General features: G+C 55.0%; 13 protein-coding genes across 13 annotated transcripts; 7 read left to right on the top strand and 6 right to left on the bottom strand.

The window, feature by feature from the left end:
- Window positions 1–104: 104 nt before the first annotated feature.
- KL928_001494 (uncharacterized protein) lies at window positions 105–681 on the bottom strand (the record flags this gene model as incomplete). The annotated part of the gene is made up of 2 exons (XM_043201865.1): window positions 105–536; window positions 601–681. The coding sequence occupies 2 exons, from the start codon at window positions 679–681 to the stop codon at window positions 105–107; spliced, it is 513 nt and encodes a 170-aa protein (XP_043060771.1).
- A 378-nt stretch (window positions 682–1,059) lies between these two features.
- Window positions 1,060–1,877, top strand: KL928_001493 (uncharacterized protein; the record flags this gene model as incomplete). The annotated part of the gene is made up of 2 exons (XM_043201864.1): window positions 1,060–1,232; window positions 1,619–1,877. The coding sequence occupies 2 exons, from the start codon at window positions 1,060–1,062 to the stop codon at window positions 1,875–1,877; spliced, it is 432 nt and encodes a 143-aa protein (XP_043060770.1).
- A 303-nt stretch (window positions 1,878–2,180) lies between these two features.
- On the top strand, window positions 2,181–3,194 carry KL928_001492 (uncharacterized protein; the record flags this gene model as incomplete). Its single annotated transcript, XM_043201863.1, has 1 exon — window positions 2,181–3,194. The coding sequence occupies one exon, from the start codon at window positions 2,181–2,183 to the stop codon at window positions 3,192–3,194; it is 1,014 nt and encodes a 337-aa protein (XP_043060769.1).
- Window positions 3,195–3,564: 370 nt separating this feature from the next.
- On the top strand, window positions 3,565–4,347 carry KL928_001491 (uncharacterized protein; the record flags this gene model as incomplete). The annotated part of the gene is made up of 1 exon (XM_043201862.1): window positions 3,565–4,347. One exon carries the CDS (start codon window positions 3,565–3,567, stop codon window positions 4,345–4,347), a length of 783 nt encoding a protein of 260 aa, XP_043060768.1.
- Window positions 4,348–4,597: 250 nt separating this feature from the next.
- On the bottom strand, window positions 4,598–4,987 carry KL928_001490 (uncharacterized protein; the record flags this gene model as incomplete). The annotated part of the gene is made up of 1 exon (XM_043201861.1): window positions 4,598–4,987. The coding sequence occupies one exon, from the start codon at window positions 4,985–4,987 to the stop codon at window positions 4,598–4,600; it is 390 nt and encodes a 129-aa protein (XP_043060767.1).
- A 70-nt stretch (window positions 4,988–5,057) lies between these two features.
- KL928_001489 (uncharacterized protein) lies at window positions 5,058–6,137 on the bottom strand (the record flags this gene model as incomplete). Its single annotated transcript, XM_043201859.1, has 1 exon — window positions 5,058–6,137. The coding sequence occupies one exon, from the start codon at window positions 6,135–6,137 to the stop codon at window positions 5,058–5,060; it is 1,080 nt and encodes a 359-aa protein (XP_043060766.1).
- A 133-nt stretch (window positions 6,138–6,270) lies between these two features.
- Window positions 6,271–7,668, top strand: KL928_001488 (uncharacterized protein; the record flags this gene model as incomplete). The annotated part of the gene is made up of 1 exon (XM_043201858.1): window positions 6,271–7,668. The coding sequence occupies one exon, from the start codon at window positions 6,271–6,273 to the stop codon at window positions 7,666–7,668; it is 1,398 nt and encodes a 465-aa protein (XP_043060765.1).
- Window positions 7,669–7,755: 87 nt separating this feature from the next.
- Window positions 7,756–8,243, top strand: KL928_001487 (uncharacterized protein; the record flags this gene model as incomplete). Its single annotated transcript, XM_043201857.1, has 2 exons — window positions 7,756–7,816; window positions 7,888–8,243. 2 exons carry the CDS (start codon window positions 7,756–7,758, stop codon window positions 8,241–8,243), a joined length of 417 nt encoding a protein of 138 aa, XP_043060764.1.
- Window positions 8,244–8,332: 89 nt separating this feature from the next.
- Window positions 8,333–8,968, top strand: KL928_001486 (uncharacterized protein; the record flags this gene model as incomplete). The annotated part of the gene is made up of 1 exon (XM_043201856.1): window positions 8,333–8,968. The coding sequence occupies one exon, from the start codon at window positions 8,333–8,335 to the stop codon at window positions 8,966–8,968; it is 636 nt and encodes a 211-aa protein (XP_043060763.1).
- A 77-nt stretch (window positions 8,969–9,045) lies between these two features.
- On the bottom strand, window positions 9,046–10,232 carry KL928_001485 (uncharacterized protein; the record flags this gene model as incomplete). Its single annotated transcript, XM_043201855.1, has 2 exons — window positions 9,046–9,674; window positions 9,902–10,232. The coding sequence occupies 2 exons, from the start codon at window positions 10,230–10,232 to the stop codon at window positions 9,046–9,048; spliced, it is 960 nt and encodes a 319-aa protein (XP_043060762.1).
- A 331-nt stretch (window positions 10,233–10,563) lies between these two features.
- On the bottom strand, window positions 10,564–13,152 carry KL928_001484 (uncharacterized protein; the record flags this gene model as incomplete). The annotated part of the gene is made up of 1 exon (XM_043201854.1): window positions 10,564–13,152. One exon carries the CDS (start codon window positions 13,150–13,152, stop codon window positions 10,564–10,566), a length of 2,589 nt encoding a protein of 862 aa, XP_043060761.1.
- A 291-nt stretch (window positions 13,153–13,443) lies between these two features.
- KL928_001483 (uncharacterized protein) lies at window positions 13,444–13,827 on the top strand (the record flags this gene model as incomplete). The annotated part of the gene is made up of 1 exon (XM_043201853.1): window positions 13,444–13,827. The coding sequence occupies one exon, from the start codon at window positions 13,444–13,446 to the stop codon at window positions 13,825–13,827; it is 384 nt and encodes a 127-aa protein (XP_043060760.1).
- Window positions 13,828–13,858: 31 nt separating this feature from the next.
- Window positions 13,859–14,734, bottom strand: KL928_001482 (uncharacterized protein; the record flags this gene model as incomplete). The annotated part of the gene is made up of 1 exon (XM_043201852.1): window positions 13,859–14,734. One exon carries the CDS (start codon window positions 14,732–14,734, stop codon window positions 13,859–13,861), a length of 876 nt encoding a protein of 291 aa, XP_043060759.1.
- Between the last annotated feature and the right edge of the window lie 56 nt (window positions 14,735–14,790).

The following is a 14,790-nucleotide window of genomic DNA, read 5'->3' as shown; positions in this document are numbered from 1 at the left end:
AAATTTAGTGTCGCGAGAAAAGTTTCAAGCTAAGCTTCTGTAAGATCAGTACTAAATGTAATTAAACGTAATTAAATTTAATTAAATTTAGTGATTAATTATTTTCAGCCGAAAAGTTGATCATCAAGATAACGTAATCGGTTGCTGTGCAGATTTGCAAGATTGCGGCGACTAAAAGGTGCTCGGGTGTCGGCCGTGGCTAGCAGATAGTGTCTGCTGCATGGCGCTGGCGCTTTCTCTAGAGGTCGTGGCGTCTGTATGCTCCATTCAGCTAATATTACGGCAAGTGCTTTAGCGCCCCGATACCGTTCAGGCGCCAGAAACAGGGACAAATAACGGCTTTCTTGGTATTCTTTCTCAGCGCTTGTCGCCGTATATAAGTCCAGCCTGTGGTCCATAAACTTAGCTTTCTTTGCTATGTTCTTTTCTCCACCATCGTGAAAAGATATCCCAGAATTCAGGAAGCTCAGATACCCATGTCCAGAATTGAGATCTATCAATTGCACTGAGGCAACAATAGAGCCTCTACACACACGCTCGTGCTAGAGCTGATAGGCTTACTCTCCTGGCATACCAATATTCCTGTTCATATACTGCCACCGACTCATTTTGCTGCTCTTGGTGGACAATTTTCGGCGCTATTTTGGGAGCTTTGGCTCCAGGCTGGTTTCTACACTGCATCCGCGCAGGGAACCCAGCTTTTATCGCTCTGCTTCAGAAATCACAGTTTTCTGAAGCAAAACGATTTATATCCTCCCGGCGAGACTGATAGCACCGGTTCTCCTAATGGGAGGATACGTCGACGCAGCCCATGCTGCGGAGGGGATATATAGAACTTTTAAAGGTTTGGATACCATTTTTTAACGTACCTTCCCCTACATGGATAGGGAGAGCGCATCCCCCCTATAGAAGGGGAGAAGTATATCCCCCTTCAAATAGGGAGAAATATAAAATGCGTTCCCCCTACAGAAGGGGAGAAATATATCTCCCCTTTCAAATAGAGGGAAGGCAATTTATATGCCCTCCCTGTTTGGGGTGGGTAGCCTTTCTCCCTCCCCTATGGTCAGGAGAGCCGCATCCACCCCTGGTTATGAGAGTGTACTTCCCGTCTTTCTGGTACAGGGCGGTAGTGGAGCCCTAGTACCGGACGACCTATGGCTTTCCCAGGCCTACCCCGGCAGTAAGAGTTCATGGTATAACTGGAATATAACTGGAATCTTTGAAAACTGGAAGTGTGCTCTCTGAAATTGAAATTCGTGACTTGGTAGCAGAATGACACTATGATAGCTAAATGTAGCAATGTGGTGGAAATGTAATACCTCGATGAAAGCATGATCTAGTAGAGTAGATGGCTGAGCAATGAACAGTGAATAGCACTGTATTATGAGCACGGCAGCTCTCACGCTGAAGGGGGCTCCTCCAGTAGAACGCACCGAGGTTGTACTGCCGCTTCCTATAAGTTAGCTGCTGACATCGTCAGCCAATTGCGAAGCAATTCTTCAGGGGAATTCGATATCTGCTGACCTCGATTCAAGCTTCAAGGCCGTACTTCTTGCCATGCCATGCAAAGCGTCGCTCGGTAATTAAACCCGCGCCAGCATCTGCACAACGCTGACAGGTTCCTGGTCCTTTCAGTACCCCTGGATGAGATTGTAAAACCTATCCCGCTTTTTGCAAGCCACGATGGATGCCCCACAGTCCAACGTCCACGTGAAGACACTGCAGATATTAGACCGCTTCCATCCGTCTTGCAAAATGCGGTTACTCAGCGCATTGGGCCAAACGTGTCTTCTTTCGGACTCCATTGCGAGGAAAACGGAGTCCTCCCAAACAAGTGGCTTGAGAGTATCGTCCGTGATGAACAGAGAGCTACCTGAAGGGGGCACACCTGGTGTACCAATGATGAGCATTCTTCTGTCCATACTTACAACGGGAGAAACTGGGCCCTTTTTATACTCCGGCGCCAGCGTAGCTCTCCTAAGCGCCGACAAACCCAAGTGGTCTCGTCGTTGGACCGCCAGCCAACCGTTGGGTGCGAGGTGTGGTGCGAGGGGTGATTAATGGTAGCAGAACATTGGGAGCAACGGTGTCTGTGGTCTGTTTAGCGATTATCTGGCTTTGCGGGCCCCCGTATAAAAGCTCGAAACCCCTATTCTATTGGTACGGAACCGCGTGAGAACATGAAGGAGACGGACGTATTTATGCAGCAGCTTGTGGACGACCTCAGTTTCGAGGAGTACAGCGGTGCTTTGCCCGAGGGAGGAACTTCTGCAGAGGACAATTTGTATCCGACGCCTCCCCTGGACTCGTCGCTCGCGCAGATATTCAATGATTCGCGCTATAATGGGCAAGTTCCACGCTACTGTTTGGATGAGCCGATGCCTTGCGACGCCGTCGATCTCAATGCCCAATTTGAGCACTTTATCGACCAAAACGGACTGGAAAAGAAGAGCACGCATGCAGACATATGCAAAGAAAACCAAGACACATCGCCGGACTCGAACTATAACTGGAGGCAGGTGTTGGAGGTGGGGATTCTGGACGCGCTGGAGTCACCGCAGACCACTCCCCAACAGCCGTGCGAAAATCTGTCTCTGGGACAGGAAAAGACGCCCTGTCGCGGGCTGGACTTTTACCGCATACGGAACAACATCAGCATCCGCGCGTTCGAGGCTTTCAACAAGCCAGACTCAAAGTATATCTATCAGGAGAACAGGAAGTACGGCACGAACTTGTACGAGCCGGCGGTGAACCGCAAGCTGAATCCGCAGCTGCTGGGGGACGAGGCAGGCATGGCCTCGCGCAAAAAGAGCGCCAACACGGGCAACTTCGCTCTGTGTCCGTTCTGTCCCATGACACAGGAAAATAGCAGAAACGAGTTCCAGAAACTGTTTTTCAAACGCAACGACAGCAACTATCTCCACCACATGATCCAGTTCCACGGGGTGTTCTCGAACGGCCGGCTGGTCAAGGACCCTGCAAAACGGGGCTGGCTTTTTTCCAAAGAGACAGCAGAGCCTGTGGAGGTGGTGGAGTGCCCGTATTGCTCGGAATGCATCACGCTCAAAAAGTACAAGGCCTCGAACCCAAACGAACACCGGCTACTCAAGTATCTGCGGCACGTGAAAGAGCACCACAAGACGGGCAAGAATCTCCAGCAGGTAACGTTTTCGTCGGAGAAAGCGAGTCTGTGAGCTTTCTTTCTATAAATAGAGTGTATTTTGACAAAAAAAATATTGGGGCCCGGTCCTGCAGCATGCAAGGTACAGGGAGCTGTGAGAGAATTACGCTTTTTGTTCGCTGATGGTGCCATTTGTAGCACCGTCAATAAATTGATGACGCTCTACGCACCTGCTTGCATTGTTGTGTACGTTTAAAAGGGAAAACGTCATCACAGGATACACTTCCTCTGCGCATTATTTCTAAAAATATTTGACAGTGCCTCAAAAATAGCTTCTGTAAACACGCCCTGAGCCCTGCTCCCGACGCTATATAAGGACTCCCAACTCCCACACAGCTGCTCTCATCACCAAATACCAATCAAGCTTTTCTGAGACACTTACAATGAGATTCTCGTCCACACTCGCTCTTGCTACCACCGTTGCTTCTGTCCTGGCCCAGGAAGTCACACTCTACATCGACTCTTGGGACACCAACTTCCATGGAAATGGACTCGAGGCAAAACACGAGGGAGCTGCTCTCGACTATCTCTTCCTGATCGACGAGGCTGACCCTAGCTACACCTGGAATTACAACGCCGACACAAAGAAGCTGACTGCCAAGCAGGGTGATTATGAGTTCCCAATCACCTTGGGAGACGCTCCATACGTTGCTTGGGGAGCCACTCCTGGCTACGAGAACTACACTTTTGCCAGCGACGGTGCTCTTTTGGTTAACGGCTCCCAGGAGAACTTCTACGCCTGCAAAGACACCAATGACCCGTACGGCTACTCCAGCGCCTCGTACGAGCTGATGTACTACAAAAACCCAAACGATGTTCCGCACAACAGGTGCTATATGGTGACTGTGACGAGCGTCAAGCCTAAGCCTCTGCCTTTCAACACCAAAACTCTTCCTATCTCATCCACCCCTACCATTCCAGGCTCATCGACTCTTCCACACTCGTCAACTGCTCCACGCTGGTCTCCGTCCTCCACAAGCCCAGTCCACGGCTCCGGCTCCGTCACCTCTGTCCTTTCCAGGGTCACCACAGCTTCCACACAGACTCACACCGTCTGCCCGGGCAACTGCTCCTCGTCGGCTGTCAGCACGTTTGAGAACAACGCCGCGGGAATTGCTCCTGCCGGAGCTGCCGTCCTGGGAGGTATGGCCGTTTTCTTTTTGTAATTTGGTTCTTTTCGTTTAGTTTAGACCTGTATCTTTATAATAACTAATAATAAAACTTCAACCCAGTTGACCGGGCAGCAGTACCAGCTGTCAACGGGCACGCCCGTCCTTGCTCCTCTCCGCCCGAAAAAAAATAAAATCTATCCAGATCTCCATAAATACAGCTTTACGTAGAGCATAACTAAGCTCGCTCGATACCTCCACACACAGCCAAAGTGCCTGCAGCCTGTAACGCTCATCAACGCACCCCTCATTTCTTGGCATGCACCAACACCTTCTTGAGCGAGCCGCACCAGCTGCTGTTCGACTTGGCCATCATGTACTCCAGAATGCTCTGCTCCAGCAGTTTCTGGTCGCCCTGCCGGCTCAGATCGACCATGGCGCCGGCGAAAATCAGGTTTTCGTCGATTTCGGTCGCCTTCTCCAGTTTTCCCCGGTGATACGCCAGCTCGCGCTCGGAAAGCGTGCTTTGCGAGGTCAGCACCTCGCGCAGTTTTGCCCGGATCTCGTCGAGATCAGCACCGCCTACCGCTTCCGCGCCCACCATACTCGCCAGACTCGTCTGGCTCCGGTTCAGCACCGTGTCCGGACAGTCGTTCCAGCCCGGAATCTGCGCGGTGCCGTTCTGGTACGAGGTCATGAGCTCGAGTATTTTAGACTGATTTATTTTTTTGGATCTCGTTCCACCTTTCTAACTACACCTCGCACCGCTACACAGACACCTCGCGTTGCACCTCGCGTTGCACCTCGAGCGCGCGGGTCAGCACGTCCTCGATCGACGGTCTTTGGGCCGCGTCCACCACGAGACAGAAGCGCACGAGGTCCTGGAGCGCGGGCGAGTACTCCGGCGTCGGCGGGAAGCTGTAGCTGCCCGAGCTGATGGCGAGCGTGATGTTGGCCCCGTTGACGAGCTCCTCGCGCTCGAACGGCGAGTAGCCGTACAGCAGCGCGTACAGCGTGCACCCGAGAGACCAGATGTCGATCTTCTCGTCAATCTGGTCGCCGACCTTGATATCGAGCAGTTCTGGCGCGCGGTACGGCAGCGTGCAGTGCTCGTTGCTGAGCTCCTGGACGGTGATGGCCTGCGCCCGCGACTTGATGCTGACCCGCGCCCTTTCGCACGAGCCCAGATCGCACAGCACCGGCGTCCCGTCCTTGGCCAGCATGACGTTGGCCGGCTTTATGTCTCTGTGTGCGAAGCTGACCGTTTCCTGCAGCTCTGTGCCGTCTCGTATGCTCTCGTCGACGTTGCTGAGGAACGGGTTATTTTCGTCGGCTCCGTCGCTGTCGTTCGGCTCCATCGACGACACTATCGTGTAGTTTTTGGACACTTGGTGGCGGTGCATCGACTGGAGTCCGCGACACACGCCCACAAAGAGCCGCAGCGCCTCGGTCTCGTCCATGCGCGCGTTGTTGACGCTGTTCTGGTTGATTATGTCCTGCAACGAGCCGTTTTCAAAGTAGGGCAGCAGGATGTATATGGTTTTGGAGCCGTCGGGCTCCTGGACGACAGACGAGTCGATCGACTTGATGATGAAGGGCGAGCGAAATTCGCGGTAGTTGTCCACCTCCTTCATGGCGGCCTTGAAGTTGGAATTGCCGAACGGACACCGTATTTTCTTGAGCGCATACAGGCCGTGGTTGTTTTTCGATTGCACGAGGTACACGTAGGAAAAACCGCCCTCGCCAAGCAGATTGAGGATCCTGAACGAGGCCTGGTTGATCTTCAGCACGGGCGTTGTGTTGAAGATGCACGGGAAGCACAGTCCCACGCAGTCCAGAAGAGCCATGATAATAAATAAAACTTGTTTAAATGCTTTTTTTAGTGTACATCTCTGCACGGGGGACAGGTAAAATTTGCATTTGCAAGAAAAATATAAAGTAAAATAAAATACTTGTTTATTTGCACTGACCATCGCCGACATGTCAATTGCCACGAAGAGCGACGGAGAAACCGTGGGAAACCTGTCTTTGATTGCCGCGCACTCGCACATCACGGGACTCGGGCTGGACGACCAGCTGCAGCCGCGCGAGAACAGCCAGGGCATGGTGGGCCAGCTGAAGGCGAGAAAGGCTGCCGGGGTGATTCTCAAGATGATCCAGCAGGGCAAGATTGCGGGCCGGGCGATTCTGATTGCGGGCCCGCCGTCGACGGGAAAAACGGCCATTGCAATGGGCATCTCGCAGAGTCTGGGCAGCGACGTGCCGTTCACGGCAATCGCAGCCTCCGAGGTGTTTTCGAAGGAGCTGTCCAAGACCGAGGCGCTGAACCAGGCGTTCAGAAAAAGCATAGGCATACAGATCAAGGAGGAGACCGAGGTGATTGAGGGAGAGGTTGTGGAGATCCAGATAGACCGGTCGTTGACGGGCGGCCACAAGCAGGGAAAGCTCACCATCAGAACCACCGACATGGAGACGATCTACGAGCTGGGCAACAAGATGATCGACGAGCTGACCAAGGAGAAGGTGATTGCCGGCGACGTGATTTCGATCGACAAGGCAAACGGCAAGATCGCGAAGCTGGGCCGCTCGTACACGCGTGCGCGGGACTACGACGCCATGGGCCCAGACACCAAGTTTGTCGCGTGTCCCGAGGGCGAGCTGCAGACGAGAAAGGAGGCGGTGCACACGGTCTCGTTGCACGAGATCGACGTGATAAACTCGCGGCAGCAGGGCTTTTTGGCGCTGTTCAGCGGCGACACGGGCGAGATCCGGTCCGAGGTGCGCGACCAGATCAACATGAAGGTTGCCGAGTGGAAGGAGGAGGGCAAGGCGGACATCATTCCGGGCGTGCTATTTATCGACGAGGTGCACATGTTGGACATAGAGTGTTTCTCGTACATCAACCGGGCTCTCGAGGACGACTTCTCGCCGATCGTGATCATGGCCACCAACAGGGGCATTTCCAAGACGAGGGGCACCAACTACAAGTCGCCGCACGGCCTGCCGCTGGACCTGCTGGACCGGTCGATCATCATCCGGACCGAGGGCTACAAGGAGGACGAGATCAGGAGCATTCTGTCGATCAGAGCGCAGGAAGAGGAGGTGGAGCTGAACGCGGATGCCCTGAGTCTGCTGACCAAGATCGGCATGGAAACGTCGCTCAGATACGCGGCGAACCTGATTGCCGTGAGCCACCAGATCGCCAAGAAGAGACGCACCGACACCGTCGCTCTCGACGACGTGAAGAGGAGCTACACGCTCTTCATCGACAGCGCGCGCAGCGTGCAGTTTGTCGAGGAGAACAGCAACCAGTACATCGACGACGAGGGCCGCGTGCAGCTGTCGAAGAACGACGACGCCATGGACGTGGGGGCCTAGAGATCTACAGCACAGTAATACGGTTTTTTATTTGTACATTCCTGTAGTCAGCCGCTTCCCTTGGTGTTGAGGATCAGACCAATAATCATGCCGTACAGGCCCAGCACCTCGGCGAAAATCAGAATCAGCACGATCCCCACAAAGAGCCGTGGCTGGTGCATAAACTGTCTGACGCCCTCGTCGCCCACTATGCCGATCGCGTAGCCAGAGGCCAGACAGGCAAAGCCCACGGACAGGCCGCAGCTGAGATGCATGAACCCGTTGAACAGCGTGTAGTTAGTGCTGGGACTGAGGCCTCCGGCGATCAGCACGGCCACGACAAGCCCGTACACGGACAGAATGCCGCTCATGACGACGGGGATGAGCGATCTCATGATCAGTTCCGGCTTGAACGTGCCGATTCCAGAGATTCCTATGCCCGACTTGGCGGTGCCGATTGCTGCGCCGGCGCAGCTCAGAACCATCGCGGCGCAGCAGCCGGCGAACCCAAAGAACGGCGCAAAGGCGGGCGAGTATTCGGACTCGGGCAGTGTCGACCTGGCGTTAGTGGCAGAGGGGGTATACTTACATTTTGACGGTAAGTTTTGTGAGATTAATAAATTATTTGTGCTGTCTGGCGATGTTACCCGGAGGAATTACAAAAAATAATAATATAAATACACCCATGTCCTCCCCAGCCAAGATCCATCTCCAGCTGCGCGAGCTGCGATACCTGTACGACGCACTGCAGACGGCCGTGGCCGCCAAGGTGGACGCGCACCTGGCGCAGATCCGCGGCAAGGACGACCCTGCGCTGGCGAAGTCGGTGCGCAGGCTCGTGGCCCAGTTTGTCGACGGCATCTTCGACGACATACAGCACTCACTCGAGCTCGACGACGTGGCCGCATCGCAGCTGGCCACCAACACCGTCTCCAGCATGCTGGGCAACCCCGCGCTGCTCAGCGAGAAAATAGAGCCGTACGACTTTGCGCTCAACGACAGGTTGCGCGACCTGTACACGCGCGTCGAGGAGAAGGTGGAGTCGCTCTCGAACCTGAGGCGCACGCAGCCGGCCAGCATCCGGGACGAGTACGAGGCGCAGGTGCGGGAGAACGAGGCGGTTGTCGACGCGATCGTCGCCGAGTCGGCGCGGAACCGTGCGGCTGCGTACGACGCAGCAGAGGCCGTGCCCGACATGGACGACCTGCGCCGCGACTTCAAGAGCATTCTGAGCGACCTCGCCGACCTCAAGCGCGACGTGCCCGAGGCCAGACACGGCGTCGACAACCTCGCGAACGTGATCTCGTTTGTGCACCACTAATTTTGTACACTAGCGCAAGTAGCAGAATTCTTGCTATTTATTTATTTCAGTTATTTTTGGCTATTTATTTATTTATTTTATATCCATTTTTCATGTCGTTCCAACAGCTGTTCCAACAGATCTCCGACCAGGGCCGGCGTCTTTTCGCCGCCACGGAGCGCGCGCCCGCGCTGTCGACCGGCCTGTGCGTGTTTCTCGTGCTCGTGTACCTCTACTCGGTCGCAGACCCGGCCATTCTCGACAAGTGGTCGCTGACGCCATGGACGCTCTACAACCTCGAGCTGAGCCGGCTGACGACGTACCCGCTCGTGCACGCCAATTTCGTCCATCTGCTGTTCAACGTGGCGTCGCTGTACGGCCCCTTGTGCCAGTTCGAGGTGCAGAACGGCACCGTCCACACGGCTCTCGTGCTCAACTTCCTGGCCACCTGCGTGGCCGTTCCGTACTGTCTGTGCGGCATGCTCTTCTTCCCCACCACGAGCGTCCTGGGAGCGTCCGGCTGGGGCTTTTCGATGCTCAGCTACTACTACTACCTGCAGGCCCAGACAGCAGAAAACACCAGGATCTACACGGTGGACGTGCCTACGACGATGATCCCGTTCATCCTGCTGCTCGTGGTGGGCGTGCTGGTGCCGAGCTCGAGTTTCATCGGCCATTTGTTTGCCATTCTGGCCGGATACGCGCTCGGATACGGATACCTCAGACACTTCACAAACCCGCCGTTCCGGATCGTCGAACGCGTCGAGACGGCGCTGGCAGGCGTGATCGGCCGCCTGCCGCGCCAGGTGCACTACATCCGCGAGCAGGACGTCAGCAGCGACCGGTACGTGCTGCCCTCGCACGGGGGCCAGGTGCTGGGCACAAGCAGAGGCTGAAAGAATTAAGGGTAGATAGATGTATCAATAGTACACTTCGTGAACACTCATTTCCCACGCAGGATCTTGGCGAACTCCTCGATGTCGATCTGGCCGTCCGAGTCGGTGTCGGCGGCCTGGAGCATCTGTCTGGCCTCCTCCTCGGTGAGCCTCTCGCCGATGGTGGTGAGCACGCGGACCAGCTCTGTCTGGGAGATCTTGCCGTCGCCGTCGCTGTCGAACACCTTGAACGCCTCCAGGATCTCGGCCTCCACGTCCTGCTCCTTGATCTGTCTTGCCATCATGGTGAGAAACTCGGAAAACTCGATCAGCGAGTTGCCGTTCGTGTCGATCTCGTTCACCAGGTCGTTCAGCTCCTGCTGCGTTGGGTTCTGGCCCAGCGCCCTCATCACTGTGCCCAGTTCTGATGCGGAAATCTTGCCGTCGCCATCCTTGTCGAAAATGCTGAACGCTTCTTTGAACTCGTCGATCTGTTCTGGGGTCAATTTCTCGCTCTGCGTCGTTAGCGGCCGCACAAACAATTGCTGGTACTCACCATTTTATAATAATAAACACGTATTTATTTGTGTTTGTCAACAGGCGATTGCCAGAAAATTAGTACGCTGGTTGCGCCCGTGTCTTTTTGGCAGACATAATAAATCGGGCTGCCAGGAGAAACAAAAATAGGGACTTATTTTATACCTTGGCTTTATTCATTACACAATTTGCTAGCAATTAGGATCAGCCAGAACACATCTCGCAGGCCTCTGGGTTGTTGATGGCACACGCGACGACCTTGGCGTTGAAGATGTCGTACTCGTCCGAGGAGCCCTTGTTTCCGGTCTCTGCAGGCTCTTTGGGCTCCTCCTTGATGCTCAGCTCGGCCATCGAGCCCTCGACGCTGGTGGGAGCGGTCTGCGGCGAAGGCGTCTCGACGGCGGTCGAGTCGGCGGACGAGAACGACGCGTCCTCGCTCGAAGAGGTCTTTCTCGGAACGTACTTCTTGAGCTTCAGCTTGTCGAGCGTGGCGACGGTGGACGAAGCGGTCGCGGCAGACTTCTGGTCAACAGTGAACTGGATCGCAGCAGCAGCAGCCTGCGTTCTGAGATAGTACATGCCGGTCTTGAGCCCCTTCTTCCAGCCGTAGAAGTGCATCGACGTCAGCTTGCCCATGGTTGGGTTCTTGAGGTGGATGTTCATCGACTGCGACTGGTCGATGTACGCGCCTCTGTCGGCCGCCATGTCGATGATGCTCTTCTGCGGAATCTCCCACACGGTACGGTACAGGTCCTTCAACTCCTGCGGCACGTTTGGCAGGTTCTGGACAGAGCCGTTGTCCTGGATGATGAAGTTCTTCATCGAGTCGTTCCACAGCCCGAGATTGACAAGGTCTCTCAGCAGGTACGGATTGACGATCTGGAACTCACCAGCAAGCACTCTTCTGGAGTAGATGTTGGACGTGTACGGCTCGAAACACTCGTTGTACCCCAGGATCTGCGACGTCGACGCGGTAGGCATCGGAGCCACCAGGAGCGAGTTTCTGAGTCCGTCTTTCTGGATACGGGCCTTGAGCGAGTCCCAGTCCCACAGGTCGGTCGGCTTCTTGCCCCAGAGGTCGAACTGCAGAACGCCCTGCGAGGCTGGCGATCCGTCAAAGGTCTCGTACTTGCCGTCCTTGACGGCGAGCTCCGCAGAGGCCTCCAAGGCTCCGTGGTAGATGGTCTCGAAAATCTGGATGTTCAGCTCCCTGGCCTCTGGAGAGTTAAACGGCAGTCTCAGCTGCATGAACACGTCGGCCAGACCCTGGACACCCACGGCAATCGGTCTGTTGCGCATGTTGGATCTTCTTGCCTCCGGAACAGGATAGAAGTTTCTGTCGATGATCTTGTTGAGGTTCTTGGTGACAACCTTGGTGATCTGGTGCAGCTTCTCGAAGTTGTACCAGCAGGTGTTGTCGTCGGACTCGACGAACGCCGGCAGGGCGATCGACGCCAAGTTGCACACGGCAACCTCCTCTGGCGACGAGTACTCGACGATTTCGCAGCACAAGTTGGACGACTTGATGACACCCAGGTTTTTCTGGTTGGTCTTGGTGTTGCAGGCGTCCTTGTACAGCATGAACGGCGTGCCTGTCTCCGTCTGGGCCTCCAGAATAGCGTACCACAGCTTCTGCGCCTTGACAGTCTGGCGGCCACGGCCCTCCTTCTCGTACCTGGTGTACAGCTCCTTGAACTCGTCGCCGTACACGTCGGCGAGTCTTGGAGCCTCAGAAGGCGAGAACAGCGTCCAGTCGGCGTTCTGCTCGACTCTCTCCATGAACAGGTCTGGAATCCACAGCGCCGGGAACAGGTCTCTTGCCCTGATCTCCTCCTTGCCGTGGTTCTTCCGGATATCGATAAAGTCGAAGATGTCCGAGTGCCACGGCTCAACGTACAGAGCAAACGCGCCAGGCCTCTTGTTGCCTCCCTGGTCGACGTATCTGGCGGTGTTGTTGAACACCCTCACCATCGGAATTATACCGTTGGACGTGCCGTTGGTTCCAGCGATGTACGACCCGGTGGACCTGATGTTGTGGATGTGCAGACCAATGCCTCCGGCCGCCTTGGAAATCAGGGCGCAGGTCTTGAGGGTGTCGTAGATGCCTTCAATGGAGTCGTCTTTCATCGCGACCAGGAAACACGAGGACATCTGCGGATGAGGAGTGCCGGCGTTGAACAGAGTTGGCGACGCGTGGGTGAAGAACTTCTGCGACATCAGGTTGTACGTCTCGATGACGCTCGGAATGTCGTCTCCGTGGATCCCGATGGCCACACGCATGGCCATGTGCTGGGGTCTCTCGGCGACTTTCCCGTCGATCTTGAGGAGATACGACCGCTCCAGCGTCTTGAAGCCAAAATAGTTGTACGAGAAGTCTCTGTCGTACACGATGGCCGAGTTGAGCTCGTCGGCGTGCTCCTGGACAATCCGGTAGGTCTCGTCCGAGATCATCGGCGAGGGCTTGCCGTTCTTGGGGTTGATATAGTGGTACAGCTGGTCGACGACCTGCGAAAACTGCTTGGTGGTTTGCTTGTGCAGGTTGGAAATGGCAATTCTGGCGGCCAGGGTGGCGTAGTCGGGATGGATCGTGGTCATGTAAGCGGCGGTTTCGGCGGCGAGGTTGTCCAGCTCGATGGTGGTCACGCCATGGTACACACCAGAGATGACTCTCTGGGTGATGGCAACGGGCTCGACGTGCTCCGGGTCGAGGCCGTAGCACAGCCGAGACACTCTGGCGGTGATCTTGTCGAATCTGACTGGCTCTTTGCGCCCGTCTCTTTTCAAAACGTACATTGTGGATGTGAATTTGTTTGGGGTGGAACAGAGGATTTATATACGCACGCGTGCGCGCGACGCGTAACACGCGTGGCGGCCGGGTAAGCCAGGCGAGGATTTAGCGGATGCGAAAACAAGAGCGGGCCTGACTAATCAATCAATCACTCGCCTGGTGCGAGGTGGCCGGGGTGGCGGGTGGGTGTGAGTCACGTGACTTGATGCTAGGTCTCGTGCCCTTTTCGTCCTTACCTAAGCACCCACCTCTGGCTTTTGAAAAATTTCGACAAAAAAAACTTCACTCAACCAACCATGGCTAAGATTTCTCAAGACGTGTCCTCCTCCAGATCCAAGGCCAGAAAGGCCTACTTCAACGCTCCCTCCTCTGTGAGAAGAGTCCTGATGTCCGCCCCTCTCTCCAAGGAGCTCAGAGAACAATACAAAATCAAGGCTCTCCCAGTGAGAAAGAACGACCAGGTTCTCGTTGTCAGAGGTTCCAAGAAGGGCCAGGAGGGAACCATCTCCTCCGTGTACAGACTGAAATACGCCATCCAGCTCGAAAAATTGACCAAAGAGAAGTCCAACGGAGCCAGCGTGCCAGTCAACATCCACCCATCCAAGGTCGTCATCACCAAATTGCACTTGGACAAGGACAGAAAGGCTTTGATCGAGAGAAAGGGTGGAAAGGCCGAGTAGAAGTGTCATATACTAATAAAAACCGATATTGTTATTTGTGTCCGACTTTGCGGGCAAGAACGTACACAGTCTTCCACGAGATCTGGATACTTGTTTGTAGGTCCCAGCCGAGCCTTTTGTTGAGCCGCCTGTACACTTCCTGCAGCAGGTCCTGGGCGTCGGGCTTTTTCTGGTTCGCCATCTGCCACCGGTGGTACGAGCTCCATGTCTTGGCGTATTTGAGGTACTCGTCCAGGGTCAGTTTTCTGGAGATGGTGAATTTTGCGTGCTCTGCGGGCTCTTTTGCCGGGTCGTGGTACACCACCTCGACGTTGGAGAACCGGGAATCAGCGGCCAATTTCTCGTTCACGTCCTTGTACAGCCGTCTCAAGATGCCGCGTCCCGGCTGCTCCCAGTACGGACCCAGAAATGCCCCGTCCTCGTACACCATCTCCTCGTAGATCTGGTTGGCCTCGGGCGCTCCAACAAACACAGGGTCCACGTAGGCGAAGTATGCCACCGTGCCGTTGTCGCGGAGCAGTCTGCTGAGCTCATTGAGCCATTTGTCAGTGTCGAACCAGTGCACGCACTCTCCAGCCACCACGACATCGACCGATGCGTCTTCGACGGGGACTTTTTCTGCAGGACACACATAAAGCTCCACAGGCGTGCTCAATGTGCGTGCCACCTCTTTCGACCGCTCCACCATCACCGTCGACAGGTCTGTGGCCACCACTTTCTGGAAGTGGGGGCTCAATGGCTTGAATGCCTGTCCCGTGCCACACCCAATGTCCAGCAACGTGTCGAACTTGTTGCCTGGCACAGAGCCGTGGTACTTGAGGATAATGTCAAACAGAGAGCCGGGGTACTGCGGCCGGAAGTCGCCGTACTGCTTCGCATCGAATTGCTTATCTGAAAACGCAGACATACTTAAAATGTGGAGAATAATTTCTCGGTTATTATTATTATTTATATAGTCAGGGG

This window comes from Ogataea angusta (genome assembly GCF_019207475.1).
Source record: "Ogataea angusta isolate 61-244 chromosome Unknown 61-244_NODE_3_length_881311_cov_93.026150, whole genome shotgun sequence".
NCBI lineage: Eukaryota > Fungi > Ascomycota > Pichiomycetes > Pichiales > Pichiaceae > Ogataea > Ogataea angusta.
Note: the sequence above shows the minus strand (reverse complement) of the source record. Positions and strands in the feature narration are given on the sequence as shown.